At 40.5% G+C, this 21,529-nt stretch overlaps 1 protein-coding gene across 1 annotated transcript in view; it reads left to right on the top strand.

The window, feature by feature from the left end:
* Positions 1-6,870: 6,870 nt before the first annotated feature.
* The window catches only part of LOC114882887 (transcription factor AP-2-epsilon), a 161,644-nt gene continuing 146,985 nt past the window's right edge, over positions 6,871-21,529 (top strand). Inside the window, exons 1-2 of the mRNA XM_029200044.2 lie at positions 6,871-7,743; positions 9,148-9,336. Coding sequence (XP_029055877.1) covers positions 9,301-9,336 — 36 coding nt within the window. The 5' untranslated portion in view covers positions 6,871-7,743; positions 9,148-9,300. The remainder of the gene's footprint in view (positions 7,744-9,147; positions 9,337-21,529) is intronic.

Below are 21,529 nucleotides of genomic sequence, written 5' to 3'. Positions count from 1 at the left end.
TAATGTACTATTGTTTTTTGATTATTTATTAACACGTTACCTACCAGTCATAAATAAAATAGATAAGCACTACCACTTTATAATTAACAATAATTAAAGATTAAAAGGGGTAATCTTTCTTTTCAATCTTCTCTTAATTAAAGTACATTTAACTTTCATTACTGCAACTGAATTATATGCGGATCTGTAATAATCAAGAGATTATTAATTGGTTCTTCTTAGGATTCCAGTAGATAAAGTATTAACAGGACTGAGCTGATTTTAAACTTAAAGATTTTAATAATGTTTTTTTACAAATTGGATGTTGACTCCATATAAAAATATCTTCAACTAAATGTAAGAAAATTAAATTAAAAAACAGTGTTTACTTCTTTAGCCTAGGATTTATTTCAAAGTTTGTAACTTTTTTAGAAATTATTATAATTAAATATTAATACTGAAGTTAAGTTGATATGGATCTAAATGGAGTAATCTACCTTTGTTTCTCACAATCAGGTCAATCGAAATCTCTCGAGGCCGATTCCTGCGCTACAAAGAATCCTTTTCCCAGTGGCGGATCGGCGAATTTCTGGCAGGTCCCCGGGTTCTAACCCCGAATTTATTCGGCGCCCTCCGTCGGGATTCCATGATAATTGAGGTCTAGCCGCGGCGCATAAGGAGGGATATTTGTTCTCTCCACTTAAAATCAAGCCCCCTCGGATTCCCATATTACGCGCGGTTTCGTGCCGCTGCCGGCCCCGCTACGGAATGCCGTAGCGTGTGCGCCGCCCACGCTGCATCGCTTTCTACCTAGCGCGGCCGCACGAACACGTCAAGAGCGGGAGCGAGCGGTGTACGCTTGTACCGCGAGGCGGATCGACGAGGGTGAACGGGGTGTGCGAGGAACGCGCGGCCACCACGGACAGACACGCGTTACCGAGGACGAGCGGCGAGTTCACGCATACACCAGCGGGCCTCACCGCTTCGCACAGATTAAACTCACGCACAGGCCGGCCCCGGGGGCGGCGTGCCAGCCAACTAATGAGAGAGGCCGAGCGACCGAGCGCGATGATAAAGTCTCCGGCTCTCGAGGTTCTTCGTTCCGGCGCATCCAAATCTTTTCTTTCGTACCGCTCTTCCCGATGCAAGCGAGCTTTTCTTCCATGTTGCTCAGTGGACGCGCGCGTTACCAAACGTTTCCGAGGATACCGTACGCCGCGGCGCGTCTGATATATACGACTGGGCGGGTTGTCGGACGAACGAACTGCAGCTGAGCGGCGCGTTATCGATGGCAGGCAGGATTTCGCCTCGCGACCATGATATATACCTTCACGGTTAATTGTATCGGAAGCGAAATGAATGCACGGTGTCGGGAATAATACGGATATTAAGCGTTCCTCAAGGCGACGACTAGCGTTACCGACTTTCTTCCGTTCGTCGTTTTCCTCCGCTTCGGCGAAACGTATCGTGGAAAAATCGCCTCCCTGTACAGGCAATTATGCTAATGCGTCGCTTACTCTTGCTGCATCGCCAGCCGCGGCCTCGGATGAATGCAGAACGTACGATACCCGCGTTTAGTTCGTCGATTTTCTTTTGCACACCGTCTGCACACCGTTCCCTGCTTCTTTGCGCTTCCAACGAATCCGAACAAGCTTTTATAATGCATCTCGTACGGTATATATGTATGTATATATCCCGTAGAAATTCCAGTCCAGAGGAGAGAATGTTCGGATCGTGTTCGCGCCGTGGGTGCACCGTCGAACGTTCAATAAGAAGGATACTAATGTTTTATCGCGAATTAAGAGCTGTTGGATAGCGGGCCGCCGCTGGTCTGGTCGACGCTGGAATTCGTGCAGCGGTACGGCGATGTACCGGTCGGTGGATCGACTTTTAAACGCTACCCGATCACGCCACGCCGCCACGGGCTAACAGTTTTGCGCGAGCACGGATTCGCCACGCCAACGGATCCAGCGCTAGTACTGAAATTGGAGAGGAATTGACACGCGCTTATTAGAATCCACGAGAACGCCGCAAACCGTGTACCGGTGGAACTTTATTTCAGCGTGGCGTAAAGAGCACGCTCGGTACCGGGTGTGTAGCATTTTCAAATGCTACCGAATCACGCTACACTGCGGGCGATCGGTCGTTGCCAGAGGGACAGATGGAACGTCGTTCATACTGGAACGAAAGGCTTGGCATACTGTTATTAGAACCGTTCTATACGTTCGAAGACGTATGTAGGTAGGTAGCCAGCGTACCTATTCCTAGATGTACATCTTTCCGTGTTCCGCTTTGCAAAATGGTCGTTCATTCCGAAACGTTTCGGTCCGTCGGGAATCGAGAGCCTTGTGCTTTGAACGGGAAGATTATTATCCGGAACGGATGAACCGTTTTCCTCGGGGAACGTTTCCAGCGAACCCTGTACCATTTTGTTGTCGATCTCTTACATTTAATTGGATGCAAATTCGTGAAGACTTCATTTCGATGGAGAATACCTATGTTTCATTTATTTTTATTCCGTTGAAAATATTTATTTTCTTAAGCATAAGAAAAACCTATCGAATTTATTTATTCTTCGAATTTCCATTCTTTCCAATTGAATCGTCTGAGAAAATCCGAGATTAAAGTTGAAACAAATCCACGGTAATATCTTGCTCGATATTCCGCTCGCGCGGCAAGCCTCGAACCCTCTTACGAAAATATCATGGAGCATCAAAGGGCGGCAAACACCGTTCGGATTTAAAGTAGTAAGAAATCACATTTCAAAAGAACCCACCGAGTCCAGACGTTAGGTAAGCCAACAATTTGCATGCTATTACCGTGAGGCGTTTGTGCTCCGTAACAGGCCGTTTAACACCAGCAACCGGGACTTGTTTATTGTAATTATGAAAGTTCGGCTTCCAGTTCTTAATCCTTCGTCTACCGTCGAATAAGATCCTTAACCGAACGGGGAAAACTTCCAGATATTTAATGGAATTAATTGTCATTGCCTGAAGGTATTTACTTTAAAGCTATCAAATTTATACAAACAAATAATGATCGAATAAAATAAAAAGTAACTTAATTTATGTTAGATTGAAGCAGAAGGGTTGATCATAAAGCAAAATATGAAATGTTGTACTAATAAAATTATGTTCTAACAAAGAAATTATTTCATGTGTTTAATGCCAATTTTAATATATCGTAGAAAATATGTTACGTTATTAAAATAAATTACTTAAATTATTAGATAATTTTCCTGTAAATTATGTACGTTTTTGAAAATTTTCGTGAATCACACACTTGAAAAGAGTACTCGTTGACAAGGTAGTAAATGTTTGATCAACCCAGTTGTCCCAAAATAGTCCCGATTCTTTCGAAAGACATTTCGCGTCGAAGGGATAAGAAAGAAGAGGAGGAAAAAAAAAACGTTTACAAAAAAGAAAGGCGAGTGCAACAAAGCAGTAGCTCGAAAGCATTTTGTGGGTGTAATCCTCGGAGCAACGTAGAGTGGATCGTATTCGCGTAGGAAAATGTTTGAAAGGACCAAATTTGCCACGCGCTTAAGTCAACAAGCTCTTCACCGCCCGCGGAGGAAAAAAAAGAGAGAGGAGGTTATTCAGCGGCCTTTCACGATGCATTAATGTTTTCAGAAAAATCAGCTCCAGATACGCACATTTTTATGGTCGGAGCAATGCTAGCACCTGACAGCCCCGAGCTGTTCGTGAAACCTGAAAGGATACGCCGAGGACGCGTCGCATTTGTGGTCCTCGTGATCAATAGGGATCAGTATCGATCTTAGAGAATGTGTTTATAGCAATAGAGGGATCATCCGGGATCTATTGATTCTGTCGTTTCGTCGATCGGCTTCTCCCTTCGCTTATAAAGATTCTTACGTAAAAAATTATTATGGAATCGGAGGGCTTTCGTTTCCAAATGGAATCATGTCAGGTTAAATTTGTTACTTCGACATGTGTAATGCAGCGTATAAAATTTTTCAGACAATTTTTAGGGTAGCTTGTAAATTATTGCTTGTTTCTGCAATTTATTAAAAATTTATTAAAGATAGATTAATTTTGTAGAGAATAAAAATATTATTTATTTGAAAGGAAATAAGAAAATACTGTTTGCATAAATTTCGTAATCACGTTTATACATGTTTCGTGTACATCCATTAGAATTTGCCAGAGTTATAGACACATCATTCAAGTTGCTGTGACGCGGAAACCACTTAGACACAGCCAAAGTTAGGTCATCGCTGCGGATTATTAGGTAATTAGGGTAAGATGGTCTCCGTGACCATCTCGATGATGGAGGGACCACGGTATATGCTCAACTACCTACCGATAGATAAACACATGGGCAGATTACACAGCGCTCTCGGCTCTTGCATGGATATATGCAATTTAACTAGTAATTTCCAACTTACACCAGCTTAACTTTGGAAGTAATGACGTGGTAGTTAAATTGCATCACACGAGCGAGTTATAGCGTTATAATGTGATGTGCTCTGGAACAAAGTGGATTACAGTAGATTTCTTAGCGAGTAACTTCACCGTTACCTGCTGAAGCTTGGTTACAGGAAGGATTTTGTCTTTGATCGCACGTACGATATTCAACCGGGCAAAATAATTTCATGACAGTCCTCGATCAAAGAGTTTTATATATTAGAAGAATAATTTTCAGAGGAACAGTATAAAATTTAGAAAATGAAAATTATATGAAACAAAATTGAATTAAAATTGGAGCTCTCTCCGTGGTCCGCCGTTATAGGGTCAAATATATCGTCCCTACAGTTTAAAATAAAATATTTATCTAAAATAAATTAATTTTTCATAATTTCTTGCGGTTTGAAGAGTGTGTCTCTAACTGCGCCCACTTTTCTCTGAAAGTCTTCAATCATTTAAAGAACAAAAATGGCATAAATATAACAATAACCATGCTGAAATATAACGAAAGACTAGGCAATAGCAGGTCACCGATAGGTAGATAGAGGAGAACAACGAGAACTTTCCCTCCCTCAAACGAACTTCTTACAGAAGAGTTTGCATATCGCGTTGAACTGCTTGACGTTTGCACGATCGCAGCTGCGCTAAGGATATCGAACATCTCCGGCACTATATCGAGCGAGTGACGACTTCGCGTACCGGTCGACTCGATTTGACCTGTTCGACCTATCCAACGTTAGTCGAGTTTCAGTCGAATCGGCTACTCTGGGTTAATTGTGCAACGCCGACCGGTTGTTTGTCGATCTTGCGTTTCTCGCTTCTTTCTCCACGGGCTATTCACGAAGAACCGTGGATACCCCGGAGGATCGTATCAGGTTGTTTCTAGGCGCTAATATAACACCAGCGCGCTTCCTCCACCTCGATCGAGTCACGACTTAACATAGGCGTGGTACGGCGTTCTCCGCCAAGAAGATGGACGGTTTGACCTCTGCCGCGAGTTTAGAGCTCGATCACGGAAACTAGGAACATCGAGAAGGTACATCGTTGTATCTTCCTGGAAATAATCGATTTGATATTAAATCTCAAAGGTGAAATACGTTATGAATAATAATATTTGATAGATTTTAGGCATTGCGATTGACTATTGATCTCGTAGTTATTCGAAGCAGAAAAAAAGAATCATACTTCAGACGGTCTATCGAATTCAAGATTCGTGATACTAGCGACGAGCAAAAGGGGATGAAGAATTCTAAAATGGAAGCGAGGCGCTGAAGAAACGGCAAAAAGACAAGGGGTGTACGAAGTAACGAGCGACAGCGTGAAAACCTGCCGAAATCTCCAGAGATAAAAACAGAAGCCTCGTCTTGACGTGTTCTTAGAAGCATTTTCTTTACTCCACCTCCGTACCTTCCTCCTCTTTCATCGTTCACCCTTCTCTTGATCTTTCTCTACTTCTGAAGCAGGCCTGGTAAATGTATGAGTGGGATGGGCAGCGGAGGTAGCGTCAGCCGGGATGTACGAAGAAAGGGGCTGTAGCGTGGTAGTCCTAGTTCGCTGGGGACAGGATGGTGGGGTGTACGAAGTCAGTAGTAGTCGCGATTCAGGAGGGGTGATGGCGAAGTAGGAAGGGGCATCGATCGGCCATGCGCAGACTCTACTAAGCATCCGTCGTCCTTTTCGTGTTACGCCGCACAAACGTATTGGCGGCACACTGTTATACACAGTACGTCCTAGGATTAGGGGTGCAGAGGGTGTGGTGCATGGAATCCAGCCCTCTGTCCTCGTCGTGCGTACGTACACACGCATGTGTTACGCGACATAACAACGGGTACACGACGATCTTCCACCTTCGTTACACATTTAATCATTACCTATCTAATTATCATTTTACAACCCCTAAATATTGGTACAAATACGGATCATTTAGAAATATTTAGCGCGCCTATTTATGCTTTCTATATCAGAACGATCGTTCGTCAGTTAAGAAAAATGCCGGTACAAGTTTGTCGATGAACGGAGGCGTACAGGAAAATAAAAAACTGTGTCCCAGAGTAAAGGGTAGGTTAGACGAAGCTCGGCGCGTTACACGAAGCGTGCTCGTACAGGTTATATCGGTGTGTAGGTTAGGTTAGGCCATCCCCGGCGGCTGGCGCGTGTAGCAGGGAGATCGCGCAGGGTCCGTCATGTGACTGGAGGCGGAGGCACCACACCCCCGTAGGGTGCAACGAGCGAGGGGAGGTTGGTGGTCGACGCGGACGTGGGTGCGGGTGGGCGGGCGGGCTGACGAAGCGAAAGGGAGGATGAGGAGGTAGGGAGCGTGGTTTACGAAGGGTGGCTTTCGAGAGGAGCAAAGGGGTGCCGCGGCGCCTCTCTTGCCTCGAGCACAGTGCGACGTCGCGACGCGCCACGTGCGGTGGCAACACACACCGGGGGAGGAATAACGCACAAAAGTTACTTTCTTGCTTCCCGTCGTGTATCGTTCCGTTGCTCCTCGTTTCCATCTTCGTCCTCGTCATCGCGTCTTCGTCGCGGTTCCCGGCCTCCCGAAAATTTTCACGTCCAACCGAACTGTCGCCCGGCATCGCGGTGCCGAACGATCGCGGACCACCATTTAAGTAATCATCGTGAGGGTGTGCATGAGACAGAGAGAGGGGAGGGGGAGAAGAGAAAGAAGGAAAGAGAGGGAAAGAGAGTGGTACAAGTCGAAGGACGGTGCAATATCACACGAGAAAAGACGAAAGGTAGGGGGAGAGGAATGGTGTAAACGAGAGGACAAGAAGGGGATTAAGAACTCGGCAAGAAAGAAACGAAGACGCGGGTAGCGTTTCAAATTAGCCCATGTTAATCCAACGAGGATTAAGTTGCGGTGACCGAATCCGATTCGCGTGCGAAACGTGTCCCAGTGCGTACAGAAAACAAACAGAACTTCGAAAATTACTGTTTACACTTCAGTCGGTTCGAACGAGTATTCTTCCACTCGCAAAGGCGAACACATCGTAAACGTCTTGACGTTGGCTTCAGTTACGTTTGGTGTTATGTCGCGACGCGCACGCTTCCTTTGTGTTTCATCACTCGTCGACGCAGTGGATTCTCGTTAGGCGACGGACAATAGTGACAAGAAGTAAATCATAGTTTCGCGATCGTGTTTTATGTGAGTTGAAACAGTATCCAATGTTTTCGAACGAATTGCTCGTAACGTGTGCCGTTATTTTATTTTCGCGCTCAGACGTCCTTTCATAAAAGAAGTGACGCTATGATTCTGACTGGTTTCGTCCCTTGGAACTGATTTTCTTGTGTTTCTATGTGAAAAGCTGATCACCATCTAAAGAAACTTGTGGTGAGTACATTTTTACGTACATTTTGTGTCTTTTTGTTTTTATTGTGACTTATCCTTGTGAACGCGACAAGTGACCGTAGAGGTTATGTTGCGGTTAGCACATCGTACTTATTTAATGCTTTATTTTTATAAAATTGTAGTAAGTATATCAGTTATGTTAAACATAACCTAATTTTCCAAAAATTTTTGAACAAAACTTCATAACCATCTGTAAATTATCATTTCAAGATAATTTTGACATAAAAATATTTATAAACGTAATTCTGATATCAGTAATTGAGAATAAAGATTAATCTTTTTCAAAATGGAGCCTCGAGGCATTGTAGATTCTGTACGGTCGGACTTTTCAAGTAGTATTATCCACCAGGCAGTCTTTTCACGTTAAACTTAAAATCCTTGAATTTTAATACAATACAATAATACTTACTTCAAAATATGTTCTAAAAATCATAGAGTTGAAGGTTATTAAAATCGTATCAAGAAAACGATGACGAGTGACGATCGCCACTTATCTTTTCGTTTCGTGAAAGTGTTTGCAATTAAAAAGCGGTCGCTACCACCTCGGGGAGCCGTATTTAACTTTGCTTAACTAAGTTCTCGATCCGTTGACGGAACGCCCGAGGGACTCGAAACGACGACAGTGTAATTCGCATTTTTTTCGACGACTTTCAGTTCTCGTCTTGTCCAGACTCTGTATTATTCTTCGCCGTTTGCACTCTTTCCAGGAACCTCACTTTGTACTCGCGTTGTTTACAGTTTTTCTTTCATTTTCCACGTTACAGGATACGTATATCTTGTTTCTTAACTTCTTCCGTCGGTACACGAATACAGGGGTATAAAGTTATTGCTTGTATCGTGTTTTTTGTTGTATTTACTTGTTTAAAAAATGTCATATTAATCGGACGAATTTTTTACGAAATTTAATGAATTCATTTACGTTAATTACCATTGAGCTGTTTTAAATGACCTACCTTTTCATTTAGATCGTATAAGAGGGTGTCTTTCAATAATCAGTTTGTGAACATAAAATATTATTAATAATTTTGAGTTTTATAATTTATAATTATCAAGTGTTATTGTAGCAATATTTTAATGATTGGTATCTTTAATCCTTATCTCGATGATCTATTTATCTAACATAGACGGATAGTCACATTTCATTGAAATATAGCTGTATTAACACAATTTTGATAAAATGTATATCTAATTTATGTTTAAGGTAATTTTGAAAAATCTTTGAGAATTTATTTATTGTGTCATGTTTAAAATTAAGTATATTATATATGCCAGATGCATGACTCAATTTGTATTCAAAGTACTGTGCACATATTCCTGTATTTAATTTAAATTATAGAAAATTTATTAATAAGAATCTAATGAAGAGTTGTATTGTTTTGAAATCAGGCAATTTTGCACGCTGTCGAAACCACCGACGGAAGATGCCGCCTACCGATCGTCTCGGGACATGAGTGAGAAGTTTAATATTGATAAAGTGGCGACCGGCGGCTAGTTCTGAGGGTCCATAATACTTTCACAACCACGGAGGACACTGACAACATGTCTTACCTTGCTCTGGACTCCAATGCGTGGCAGGTAAGTGTTAAATCCAGTATTTTCCTACGTTCCAATGAAGCCATGTAGCTGGCTTGAACAATCAGAATTAAATTTCATAAAAGAGCAGGTGAAAAAATCAGAAATAACAGCGGAGATGATAGTAATATAGAATCATTCAAATTTTCTGCTATTTTTGATCCCATTTCATACTTTAGCACTTTATTTACCAGAAGCCTATTTTAATAGTATCCGTTATTGAATGAAATTAACATGTTGAATGCCATGGGGGTCATCAGTGACTGGCACCTCAAATTACATATGCCTGAATGATTAAAAGAAAATAATAGGAAAACATCAGCTTTAATAATATTGCTATTGCACAAATAATGTAAAATAGCAAATAGCAAGCTTAGCATTTAAAATTTGAAAATTAGCTATTCTTATTCTTAGTTAGTTATTCTTAATTAGAGCTTCAATATGTTTCACAATAAATGCATATTTTCACCTTGGCATTCAACGTGTTAATAAACTTTCCATTACTGTTGATTTATTTACAACATTTTAAGCGAATCGAGTAACTTAATTAATTTAACTTCTGATGTGCACTGCGATTTAAAAAAAATACATCAAACGGAGCTTTTGTACGTGGAAGTTGATTCAAATAATACGTAAACATAATTACAACTTGTAAACGTAGAATTTTACTATGAGAAGTAATAACGCGAAGTTACGTCGTTTAATACATGAAAAGTGTAATAATTTCGAAAGCAAATGTTTGTTGGCAAAAATAGGTTACCTTTATTCTCGTCGGTTTGTTACTTTTTACATCTTTTGATCTGATATGAACGAAAAATCACTGATCACCTGAAAATAACAGTATAGGTAAAATGTCTATCTCGAGAACGTATTTCACCAGTAATATTCAGTTATTGTCAGCTACAATTGAGATCAAACGTTAAATAGCTTAGATAAGGGGGCTAAATGAGTCTCGTATAATATGCCATTGTTGCGCGATAGAATTTGATGGATCTTGTAATGCAAGTAATTTTCTCAAACAATATGGTTAAAATCGGCAACGATAAATTATTCAATGATCTTTAATGTGGATAGGTTTTGATCTAAAGGTATCTAGAGAATTATCTACAATTGAAATGTCAGTCTTATTATAAATATGTGTAATAAATATAAATATACTAGCAAATGATCGGTGCAAATAGGGGCGATATTCTACAAGAGGGCTGTTTATAAAATTGAGGACTCTATTCATAAAAGTTTATTTTCAATAAGAAATTTTTTAACATAGACACTTTTGATTCTAATTGCCATATAAAAATTTATATTACATGTTTGCTATTTTGAATTGTAAATAGGTGGTCGCTAGTAGTAGTAAAGGGGTTAATATTCAAAATAGTAACATTTTTTAATTTTTTTGCAAAAAGTACTATTTTCATCATCACTTTACTCAATTTTGTACAATTATCGCAAGAAGCTTGTACCGACTTTATTCAAACGAAACAAGTCAGCCTCTCACCTCGAGCATTTCTAATAAACGTGGTAGATCACCGGGGACAGATCAGTCCTCTTCCGTGATCGCGGGGCGATCACCGAGGTCCTCCCTATTCATAAAGCAGCCAACTAGCTGTCAGATACGGATCGGACCGATGTTCCCTTTTTGCCGGTTAATTCTCCATCGTGGTTGGACACTCATTATCGAGGCAAATTAGCGACGCTCGATTCGTGTTCCAACATTCTGTATACGATGAGGGGAACGAGCTTGCACGATTACGCCTGCGTAAGACTGAAAAACGACCCCGTGTGCCGAGCTGAATCCTGGGTTAACGTTGAGTACCCGATTATAAAATTTAGGGGTTGTTCTTCTAGAGTATATAGATGATCGATGTTTACCATAAAATAGAAGTAGAGGTCGAATTTCTTTAATTTCTATGCGATTAATTAAAGCATTTATCGTGTTGGTGTAAGAATTGTACCGGAGGTGGTCCTCAAAAATATATCGCACACATCGGACTCCGTACGAAAGAAATAATTTCCGGTCGTGGTAAAAAGTTAATAGCCTCACGGGTAAACATAAAAAGGGCCATTGGTGAGGTGAAAAACAACGGTAATCGTCGGGGACATATTCGACACAGTATGGCGCGTATCAAGATTCCCCTACGGTAGCCACGGAAATCACATAGTGACGGCAGGAAATGTAAGGCCTCAGCCACGACGGATAACGGAAACAAGTTTAGCCAGACTCGGCCCATATCGAATTATATTGTTAGAGAAGTTCGCTAGCTTTGCCTAGGTTGCCTAAAAGACGGTAGTTTTGGCGTTGTAACCAGCCCTTCCGGGTTCACCAAGTATACCGAGTTAAAACTCGTCCTTTGATCTTTCATTTCAATTCATTTTAGCTACGACATTGCATTCCTACAACTAATTCAGTGTTATTATAATGTTTAACATTTTGTAGATTGAATTTTATTACATTTACGTAGTGGAGCTTTTAAATCTGGCAAAATAAGGAATTTCATCGTTAAATTACTTTATGGTACTAAAGTTACTGGTACCATTACACAATTTTCTTACAATTTTCTTTTCCTCGAAGATAATTCTCTATTTTTTGTAAATAGGCTCTCTTCGGAAAGAAATAGAGTATAAAGCGAAGGGAACGAAGGGTAGCGATGAAAGGGTATTTGCACATTTTCCAATAAAGTATGACGCGGACGCGTGGCAAAGACGAGTGGCGGTTGTGTCTTTGCTTGAAATAACAAGGGTGCACGATGGGTAGAATTAATACTTCGCTCTCACGTGCCGGATTTGTTACTCTATCTCCGTCTTGTATCTGTTAGAGCCTATTCTTCTTTTCGTCTGCCTTCTTTCCATCTTCTCTGACTCAACCGGCGTAAATGATAGGAAAACCACGAAACCACGCGGTGTCCACCGAACAACTCAACAGCAATATTTCATCGACGCTGCTGTGCACGCGTGCACGCACGTGCATTCGTACACGCATGTGCTTTCGCTTGGAATCAGAAGAGTTAAGAGGCTGGGTCGTGGTTTCGTGTCCCCTGCATATTTGTCTTCGCTATCCACTCGACTTTCGCGCTCATGTTCGCGCGTTTAACCGGCGAGTTTCGATCAAGAGGATGGGGCGCATCCGACCCACTGGTGCAATATTTTCCAAATTATTTACAATATTGAATTGTGCTTTCTCTGGTTATAGTCGGAATAGTTTCAATACTTAAGTTTTGAGAAAAATTTCTAAGTCAAAGTCTAACAATAAGTATAATACTATACGAAAATTTAATGGAAAGGGTTAATTACACTTTATAGCGTAAAATTGTTTGCTTAATACCAAGACAATACAAGCATTTGTCTTTGGTGTTGGTCGCTCGATCGCTTCGATTATTTGCCTCTTCATCTTATCCTAATGCGTGATTCACTGCTTTGCATGGTGAACGAAGCAGGAACAGTTGGTGGCTACATCAAAAACTCGGCGCACTTCAAAGTCGCTCGATCCGTCGAGCAGTTCACGAGGTAGCAAGGAGAGGGTTGGGCGACTCGTTTGCGCGGCGAGCGGTGTAATGGAGGGTAAGAAAGAAGAGGAAGGGTGAACGAAAAATAAATGATAGCCGAATTAGCGTAATCGTGTGATGGTTTCACGAGGGCGATCGTCGCGCTGGCAAACGGGTATCGCGGGGGAGGGGGGACGAGAAATTGAATTTCGATTTCATTCTGGCGTTTGACGTTCGCCCGTGCGCTGCTTCGGAGATTTGTACATTGCACGGTCGGCGATGCTTTTTCAAAAGAACCTTTCAGGAAATAACTTGGAGAATTTCCTTATTTCGCTCGACAGAAATGCGTTATAATGTTTATGACTCAAAGAAGTAATTCAACGAAGATTCAGAATAGAAAGAGGGTGTTTTTTACAGGGATTGATAATTATATTATATTTGTAAGGATATTATATTTAATATCGAGTTGTTGTATTTAAAGTTTGATATTTACAAAAATTAACAAAATTTGAATTTATGCATCAACAAAAAATACAATGATAAACCTGAAAATTTACTGAAAGAGTTAAATCGTGAAACTGTTGGTAGGAATTTTATTTATTTTACGAAATCACAACAGAGTACGCGGAGATACATATCCAGAGTAAACTAAGCTCGCTTTGTTAGCGTTCAAAGTTCGATGGAGAACGGAAGCGGAATTCTCTAAAACGTGTGTACGATGTTCAGTAATTACAGTTCCATGGGCAAGTCACGTACGCAGCACGCCGCACGCAAAGGGTTGAATAAAAGATGATGAGCTGATGTTGGCCGAGCCACGGCGATGCCAAACATCCGCGATACCCCCCCTTGAAAACGTTGGTTAACCCAGTGACAATGCGGGGAGCGAGGTCCATTGTCACCCCCATCGGGCACAAAGGGCTGTGGCACTTTGTTCGTGCGCGCTTATGTACACCGAGCATGTCACCAGACACATTCCTCTATAATGTAGAAGGCAAATTCAGTTGCACGTGTTTCACGGTGCGTTGCAGTTCCACCGTCAGATATAATTTTCATGACTTTCCACTTGGACGCAAAAAAAAAAAAATGTCCTACAATTCCGACGGGAATGATAAAAATGCTGAAAATATGGAGCACGAAGGGAAGCTTAAAACAAATGACAATATGCAAATTCTTCGACCCTCGAATAATAGAGCAAGGTCAAAATCGCGACTTAGATTTATGATATTTCTAGCTTAATTTAACATATCGCAAAAGCGTAATATTTAGAAAAATCAGAATAAAGAAAAGGCATCTTATCGAAGAAAGGTATCGAAGGAATTTAAAGAAAGGAAAGAAACCAGCAGGTGTCACGTACCTTCCGCAATAATAATTTTTCTAGACCGTTTTCATTTGGCACGGACGTCAGACGCGACGCGCCGTGATCAGTCAAGCGACGTCGGCTTGTGTTTTAGTCTTTAACCCGTTCTGCTTCCAGTAATTAAGACTGGAGCGTAAAAAAAAAGAGAGACAGAGGTAGGAGACGAAGCGTTCGGGGAGGAGGAAGTAGAAGTAGCCGAGGGTGGGTGGCGATGGGGAGAGGAAAAGAGCAGAAATAGAGGAGCGGGTGGATGGTAGGTGGCAGAGGGTGGTCGGGGATAAAGGTGGAGCATCGAAGCGAAGAAGGAAGGACAGAGAAAGGGAAAAGGTGAACGTTGAGGTAGCAGAGGAGGGAGGTTGGCTATACGATGACACGCTCCTTTGTTCTGCCCTTTTGCGGAAGACACCGTAGCGAGTAGCATTTGCAAGCACAAAGAGAAATAATGACTAGTCCAGTGTTCAACTAATATTTGCTTCAAACTTTTCTCGAGATTTTTTTCTCCGAGAATGCTTCCCTTTGTCATTCGTGAGAGTCGCGCGACACGACGTTGACGACGCTACCCGATTCGGCTTGTCAGAAAAGTGCTCAGCCAGTAAGGGATGATTCGCGTCGTTGCCGAGAGAAGACCGGCCTTAAGATGGCTACTGCCAACGTCTGTTTGTCGTCTTCTGTACCACCGAACAAAAGATCCGACTTTTCCTAGTCGTTGCTCCGCTATGAGTTCTGTCTTACTTTTGCATAACTAAAAGACACACGTACTACACAGCCCACCTTTTTTCGTTTACGCTCGCCGTTCTTTCGTTTCCCTTTGATTAAAGAAACTTTGCCCTCGTTCTCCGGTGATTTGTTGCAATTCATTCGTTTCTCATTACCGTTCGGACAGATAATTTGTTTTATCCGAACCAGCATTAAAGATACGGAGAAAATTTCAAATATATAAAATAGATCATAATGTTTAGCAAAAAGTTATATGAAACGAAAAGTAAATATTAGAACTTCTTTCCCGCGATGCGTAGTATCTTTTTTTCCATCTTCAGGGATGACGAGCTTGCAAACTGCGCGTTAGGAGAAGGGTGACCATCGAATCCACCCTATATCTAGTTTAGTGGTCCTGGTTTTTCGAGGGTGGTAGTTGCTGGTCACGATGGTGGTGGTGAAATCGAGTTAGCCAAATTAACCATGAAATAGACTCCCTCCGCCCTAGTGTCTGTCTATCTCGTCAGCCGCTCGTGTCGTTCGCATCGTTCCACGACCACTAACCAAAGCTAACCAGTCCCGCAGGGCTTTTTAGGGCCACTGCACGCAAAATTGAAGTATCGGGTCCAAAGAAAACGCAGGAAGCTTTCTGCGTAGCGTTCATCGGTATCTCGGATGATCGATCCTCCTCTCGATGACAAATCATTGAAATCATATTATTCTCAAATTATTCTCCACAATTTCAATTATTTATTTAAAAAAAAATAAAATCATGAATTAAAATTAGTATATTTCGTTCATTTCGAGTGATTTTTAATTTATTCAAGTAACGACGATTCTAGTTTTAATTACAGTTTGTGATAATTAACGACATATCCTTCGCAAGGTACATCGTTACTCGAAGGAAATTAAGTACTCGAACATCGGTTATCCTTAACCGCTTTTGTAATTGTTAATTAGCGAAATGGCAAGTACTACTTTATGCCTTTCGTTCGGTCGTAAAAAAAAAAAATCTTCTACCCACGCAAATCAAGAGGCCAAGTGAACATCTCTCCTGCTTGATTCATGGGCACGATGATCCCATTGACAAATAAGAAGGACGCGGGTCGGCCTTTTTCTCATTAGCGGCACTTTGAACTAACCCGCCCACATTATGACAAACTAGATTAATTTTCTGTCCAAAAGGGACCGCCTTCCCGATCGTTTGTTATGAAATTTCAACTGTCAAAAATTGCAGTCACGTCGCTCGTCACGAAATCATTCTACCGAAATTGAACTTCAACCAATCAATTGCAAATTATTTTATTTCGAGTTTCTATCAATTTTCTTGATACCTTTTCCTGAAAAAGTAATCACTTTCAATCCCTTGAAAATCATCTCAATTTTTGTGTACGGTTTAATCAATATCCTTGGTAACGCGATATCGCGTTGTTTCAGGACTTTGTATTTCATAAATGATCTTGACACCATATTCCTGACTACGTTAATTATGCGATGCGCACGCGAACATATTTGCGGAATATGGAGGTTGAACGATAATAAAGTCGAAGCAGAGTCGATGCAAAAGCGGTCCTCGCAGAGGAGGGGAGAGGACGTTTTCATTGTAAAAATCGAGATCCGGTTAAAAATATTCAAAGGTGGGAGCGATGGCCAGAGAGGGGTTTATAACTCACGTCAGGCAGGTAATTAGCCGCTTTTGCCCAGCTGTAATGGACCCGCTAAGGCACTAAGCGAGACCCTTAACTTATTTAAATGAACTGGTAACCCATGTCCATGTCCAACGTGAGCCAGACACGAGGCAATATAGAAAAACCATTTATAAGGGCACTATTCCGGATGCCTAAGATGCTTCTTTTCCTTTTGCTACACTTTCAACTTCGCAGCCATCACGACGATCTATTTTTTCGTGTCGACAGGTACGCAACAACGTGTACCGCGAATATTGTTTTCGTTCCTTTTGCACTCCATCGCTCAACTTACATTTAATTTCAATTACATTAAAATTGTTCTGTTAATTATTCTAGTGGTGTTGTTAGTGCAAGCTACGATTTTTGAAATATTTATTTTTAGCGAAATTTCCAAATTTCTTCAACCTTGATTTGTTAACAATTGTAACGAGTGAAGTGATTAATCCATCTTATGCAGAATAAAGGAATTGAAAGTGTTTCTTCGATTCCTCATCTTTAAACATTGATTTGTTTTCGATGGAATTTAGGGACGTGTCCAAAGGGCGAATATTGATTTTATGTTCAGCTGTAAAAGTGTGATTTGAATTTTGATTGCGGGCTGGGAGAGATCGCGTAACAGGATAGTGCACGCTTTGCCAGACACACAAGGGCCCTTCAACGAACGCTTACTCGACTGGAAAATTGAAGGAATACACATTTTAAAGTACCGAACTCGAAGACCTCCTGACCGAATAGGACTAACACCTAACAAAAAGAGACTTATGCTTTCTATTATTCAGAAAATTTTCACTCTTAACATTTATGATATACTCTTATTTTTTCTGAATATTTCTAACATCTTTTTATTTCTTTCATTGAATTATTTTTGTGCTTATCTATTGCAGACATCTATCTTTTTTACTCTTGTTTATAATATTATGTAAATAGCAGATTTTACGGTCGTATTAATTATAGCAACGTTAACCGATCTCGATCGGCGTTCTCTTTCCTACGCCTGATTTGATATTCAGAATGTTTTATTTTATGCATTTTTAATAGGGAAAGAAAAAGGAAGCGGGCACCACGACGTAGGCGTTTTTCTAGGTGAATCATCTCGGTTTGATTATGATCTTCAGCGGGGCATAATTCGATAATGATACGAGAGCACAGACTTTATCGTAAAAGCATGCTAATTTCGCTTTTGTTGTAACCCAAGATGCCTATAATCTGTGGGAACGTAAAAATAGAGATTAAAATATCATCATAGATCTCCTTTATTAGAGGTATCGTAGCTCTAGTTCCATTTTGTCAACTCACACTTTATAATGATACGGTACTTTGATCTCATCGCCGTCTATTTGCTAATTATCTATCGAGTTATAACGAGCCTTCTTTTTTTCGTAAACACGATGACTATCATTCTAAATAAATTGCTGATATCAAAGAGTAATAAAATGAGAAATGACGACATATTAACACCTGATAAATGTCTCATAGCAGATGATTAGAATCAAAACCATAAAAACATTTACTTTTTCATTTCGCGTTGTCATTTTATTTTGTTATTTAAGTCGCGTTTATCGAAATATCATTTCGTTTAATGATTCTGCGTTTATGATGCGTGGAACGTGTTGCTGCAATTGTCGTCGAACCACTCGTTAATGAAGCTATTTTGCATAATGCATAATTTGTTGTTTCTTTTAAGGAATATTTACAGTCGTAATTATTTTAATGTAAAATATTATGTTTTCGAAATTTTTACCATTTTGTCATTGAAAATAAAATTAGCAAAGTTTTAAGGGATGGTACGTGTACTAAGTTTGGAAGCAAGTCCATATTTTAAAATAAAGTGTGAACTTTTACTTTACTTATTCTTAATACTTCCAATATTAATTAAAGTCACACATCTAATTATTGAACAAACTGTCAATTTGCACCTTAAATGAAGGATACTCTTCGTTGGAAAAGAAATTACAAAAAATGGTACTGCTTCCTTTTTTGTCTGTGACATAGGTTCGGCTGAAAACATAATATCATTAAACAAACTCGTAACATCGACGAACAAGCTGTTAATACGATCGTCCGGGTTTCGATCGGTGCACACCCATCTAATGATCCTTTCAAACACCTTCGAACCTTAACCAGCCATGCCTTTTGCCGTTTTTTCCGTGGCATCGGCTACGACCACTTTCACCGTCCCTCCTTTCTTTCGTCTCCTTTTGGCTCTCTTAATATCTCGTGGCTCCAATTAGTTCTGAACGCCGGAGCCGTCCGATTGTCCGTCCGTCCGTCTATCCTCGTGTCTGTCCATCCATTCGTGGTGCCGTTTGCGCCGTAACGTTGCTGCGTTCCTCTCGTTCGTTGCCTCGGCTCGTTCGTATCCCTCAGCTTCATTAAGAAACGGTAATGCGTTTTGTTTCTCTTTTACACTCTCCTCTCCCGAAGGGGAACGAGCTAGGGACTCTTTTAATAATCCCGCAGCACGCTCAGAGATTTATTATTTTCGGACTACGTTGCTGGATAAGTCCATATGGCTGACGCTCTCTCTCTCTCTCTCTCTCTCTCTCTTCGTCTCACTTTTTTTTACTCAATTTGTCTCTCTCCGTTCCTCCGACGCAACAGCGACTTCTCCCTTTTTGATTCTTCTTTTTAGCTTTTATTCTTCTTTTCCACTCAGCCGCAACCGCTCGCGTTAGGCCGCATCCCGCCGGTTCGCGAACTTCTGTACAGGGTGACCTAATAAAGCGCGACGAAGACTCGAGAGCACCTTCTCAAAGGGCCCGAGAATTCCCTTTGAAAGATCGGAGGATTTTACTGGCAACGTGCCTACGATTCACTAGGAAATCAAAGAAATATAATACTAGAATTGATTAGAACATTGCTTCAAACATCTTTCAAATTGATAGATGCAGTAAAACTAGGCTCGTGATTGCTAACCTGGTATTATGTTTTCTTCTTACCTTTCGTATTTTTCTATTAAAGATGCAGAATTTTGGTTAGTTTTAAATTATTTCACATCTTCACAAAGTATCGGAATAATTCTAATTTATTCTAACGTAGAATCTAATTGATTATCAGTCTGAGGGAAGAGATTTGATGATCTGTAAAAACTACAATAGAGTAATTACCAATCGCGTGAAAATTGTTCAGTTCTCATCCCTCCCTTAGGTACCAGAGTTTGCAACTCTTAGGATCCCTCTTAAAACGAAAGCGTTAGAAGGAGATATCCAGACTCTCAAGTCACGGCACGAGGGATTTTTAATCGTATCGACGTATTTCACGAGCTACAGATGTTTAACATCCCATAAATTACGGCTTGTTTGGCGCCAACGTTATTTACGATTGCTCCAGTAGAGCTATTGGACTCCTAGGCTAATTATTCTTTTAATAGTCTGGTCAAAGGTGTAGAAGTGTTTCAGACACCTTCAACCTGACACTTAATCTCAGGAAAGTAATCGTTGCTGCTTTAAATTTTCGATTCTCATTGAAATTAATTAACAATGATCCTTCTTATTTTGATCTTCTATCGAAATATCATTGAATTGGTTTGGATACAGAAACAGATGCTACGTTGTCAAACGAGTAAGGTTGTCTTCGGTATGGAGGCTCGTTCGAGAAGACTCTTCTTCTCTTTGGTTATAATTCTTAGAGGACGTATAGATATAAGCATATTCCGGTCGTTTGATTTAACGAGGTGTGGTGTCGGTTATACTATAAACGGCATATCGAAGCGCCTATAAACCAAACGGGCGAGTCGGTAAATTAAGGAACTGGGATCTCTCGCAGGAAGCCCCTAAAAATACAATTAACGAGTCGTTTAGCGGATATACCTGGGTTTATTTTGCCATTCCCGAAGCTGGGTCATCGTTCAATGAATCTGCCTTCGTAATTAAAATTGCAATTTAAAAGATGAAAAATATTCTATGAATTTTCGGATTTTAGTGACCGTCGCTTGTGATTTTTCGACACCATTTCTAAATTTATGCTTTAAATTTTAAGAAGACTATAAATAATCTACTTTTCATAGGCAAACTATTGAAATTAATTTTTCTACTTAAAAATTTTAATAACCTTAGTGATTTAAAAATTGGTATTTAGACTATCGACAAAGAAAACTTCTGCATAGGTTGTTTTAAAAAGTCAATGCAGTGGAGTCGCTCCGGGGGTGGATTGAATATTTTCAACGACAACATCGTCCAAACAGTAAATTACGACTCGCGTAGTTTTAATATTGTGTTCATAGTGCGGTCAGTGAATATAATCCACGATAAATCACCGAGAGAATCTGTAGCTTAATGAGTTTTTAGTGGCGGGTTTCACCGTCCGTGATTCATTTTGTTTTTTAATCAATTCATTAACGCTGCGCTCGGATAACCTTCCAGCTCGGCTCGCTACCACTCTCGGATCCGCTCCAATACTCGTACGGCTTACATTTTCATCAAAACCATCCCCATGAGAATTATTTTCGTTGTTTTTAATTAATTTCGATACGCTCAACGATACGCTTAATCTGCTTTTGACCCATTTTAGTTCATTCAATTATGAAACATAGCAATGCAAGAAATCAAATCATCTAATAAATTCACCCTCGTATCGTTTAAAAATATTATTGAACATTTTTAACGATCGAACAAAAATTACCAGCTATTAATGAAAAAAATAATTCGCATTCAGGAGTTTGCAAACGGTGAAGCAATGCACCGTAAACATAATTGCCGGAAAAACATAGACGAGACGAGAGGGAGGGAATTATTTACTCGGTGCTTTAGTTGTTACACACACGCGAATTCGAAACGGTTTGAAAAGCGTTTTGCATAGCTGTTACGCGGGGAAACGGTAAATTGTGCATCAAGCCGGTCGACAAAAGCGTAATATCGCAGTAATCAAAACGAAGAGAAATATAAAGGAGAGGTGAGGTGGTGTTTCAAAGAGGCAAGATTTCTATGTGCAAGCAGCTTCGCGTATTGTACGCCCTGGCACAAAGAGCTTCCAAAGAT

The sequence above is a fragment of the Osmia bicornis genome, chromosome 1 (assembly GCF_907164935.1).
Source record: "Osmia bicornis bicornis chromosome 1, iOsmBic2.1, whole genome shotgun sequence".
In the NCBI taxonomy this organism is placed as follows: Eukaryota; Metazoa; Arthropoda; class Insecta; order Hymenoptera; family Megachilidae; genus Osmia; species Osmia bicornis.
The sequence above is the reverse complement of the archived record's forward strand: the minus strand, read 5'-3'. Positions and strand labels throughout refer to the sequence as shown.